General features: G+C 45.9%; 1 protein-coding gene across 2 annotated transcripts in view; it reads left to right on the forward strand.

Annotated features, from left to right (window-relative positions):
* Positions 1-1,877, forward strand: part of SARC_13000 — a gene marked incomplete at both ends in the record, with an annotated part of 4,421 nt that extends 2,544 nt beyond the window's left edge. The window contains 2 exons of one of the 2 annotated variants that reach the window (XM_014292881.1): positions 480-620; positions 1,805-1,877. In XM_014292881.1, coding sequence (XP_014148356.1) covers positions 480-620; positions 1,805-1,877 — 214 coding nt within the window. Of the gene's footprint in view, positions 1-226; positions 286-479; positions 621-1,804 lie in introns of those variants that run through there. The other variant, XM_014292880.1, reaches the window with a different exon arrangement.
* Positions 1,878-2,204: the final 327 nt, after the last annotated feature.

Consider the following 2,204-nt stretch of genomic DNA (forward strand, 5'->3'; position numbering starts at 1 on the left):
ATATAAATATAATATATAAAATAGGTACTGCTGTATGTTTTTCCAGGTGCGGTAGCTCATCTATTCTAGGTAAGTATAAGCTGTGACTTGGTAGTAGTCGCATTCTCGGATATAGCATGGCGAATACCGAACAGTCCCTTATATTCCACAGTCAATACCCAATGGGATACATCCGCTACGTATGCATGTATGGCTCACACACTAATATTCGCATGCAACACACCAGTGTGCATACAACTGCATATGTTCCTCAGGTCTCATTTGTTATCTAATGATGAATTTAAGCCAAGAGAAAATCGAATCATCCTAGAACCCAGAGGTGGGGTGGGTCTCAGGCATAGCTTGCCTTCTCCGACAACAGTACAGCGACTAACGAACAATCCCATCACACCTCAATACCCAATGAGAAATATCGGCTACGGACTGACAATGATATGCGTTTTTTCTTCAAGACGCTGAATGACCTATACTCCTCACAGTCGTCGATGGATACGAACCTGCACATATCGGACGGTTTCGAGCTCATGGGCGGTCATATGCACCTGGATCTGTCCAGTTTCAACCAATTTGAACCGATGACAATGTCTATGTCCTTGGCGTCCGGTGGTCTATCTCCGATGGTATGTTGTACCTTTCACATCCCACCTCGGGAGCTATATATTTTAGGGTTAAGGGGTTGTTTGTTAAAGGTTTGAGGGTTGGGTTTTCAGTGTGAGGAGATTGTGCGTTCAGTTGACTGGTACAGTTTCGACTGGCTTGAGCCGCTGGCAGTGTCTATGACTATGGCTCCCGGCAGTCTGTTTTCAATGGTATGTTCTGACTCAGGGTTTATTGCACGCACCGGTCGCTTGAATATAGGGTTTAGGGTTAGGAGTGTGGAGGTTTAAAGTCATACCCATATATGTTTGTCCACTTCTAATCTGTTGGCATCGATTGATATCTATATTTCTGGCTCACGTCGATATGTCTGCGGAAATCATCGGCACGCACTAGACGCTGGCGTTCCCAGAATTTCAGGGTCTAGCATTGCGTGCTTGATTTCAATAGGGCAGCCCATCCGTCCGCGCAACAGCCAGTCAAAATAACATCATAACATTATCGGCACACGTGGCATTCGTCATCCACATGATGTTCGTATATCGGCTGTAGTAGGCTAGAGTATCTAACAGGTGCTGTAGCGCTCAGTAGGTTGGTAGTAACACTAACAGCGTGCACGGTGCAGAGCACAAAGCTTGGGCGTGCCACCTTGGTTGATAGCGATCGAACACACAAACATGCTATAGTACAGTGCATTCAAAGTTCACTCGTGATACTATATTCGTGACAGTCCCATAGCCAAGAGTTTTCCTCCCATGTCACGCGTGGAGATTTGATACTGTGGTATCTTATACTCGCTACGTTTGATTCGGGACAGTCTTCCCAACCCTTTCTATACCCATCGTACCGTGCTTGGGTTTTTATCCGGTATTGACCAGGTGCGGAGCATTAGCCCGCTGCTAAGACATCCCTCTCACGAAGCATATTGTATACCAATATTAATGTTAATATTAATAGTAATAGTAGTAGTCATATTAACTTTCATACCTCATCTCTTTGATATCAGTATGAACACAGACAGCTCTCATACACTACTCGTATCATCTCCCGCGTGGGCGATGGTCGTATAAATTATGTCTCTTGGTCTATTCTTTTTCGAGTATCCCATTCTAGCTAGGCATCTCACCCTCACATACACCCCCCGCTTTATCGCTTAATCCCCTCCCCCCCCCACCTCTCCCTTCCTTGTGTACTGTCTCTCACACAGGGCACCGATTTCTCGAGGATGTCTAGTATGCCGTTCGGGCCGATGCAGAACGCAGACGACCTTATGGCTGACTGTATGTATCCGTATGCTGCGTTAGCAGTCGATTGGCAAGAGTGCTGAGCTATCTCCTTGTGTCTTGTTAGTCTCGCTGCGATAAGTGTACGTATTTTGAATCGATCCACATACATGCTCATGCTCAGCTCGTCTTGTGGTTGGTTGGTTGGTTGCCCTGTGATTAATAAGAATCACAGCCGTCCTGATGTGCCTATGTAGTGTGATATATCTTGTGAAGGAGTATAGCTTGTCACTCAACCAACGCACACACACACACACATGCTCACACGCACACACACACACACACACACATACACATACACATACACACACACACGCACACACA

The sequence above is a fragment of the Sphaeroforma arctica genome, assembly GCF_001186125.1.
Source record: "Sphaeroforma arctica JP610 unplaced genomic scaffold supercont1.2796, whole genome shotgun sequence".
Taxonomy (NCBI): Eukaryota; class Ichthyosporea; order Ichthyophonida; genus Sphaeroforma; species Sphaeroforma arctica.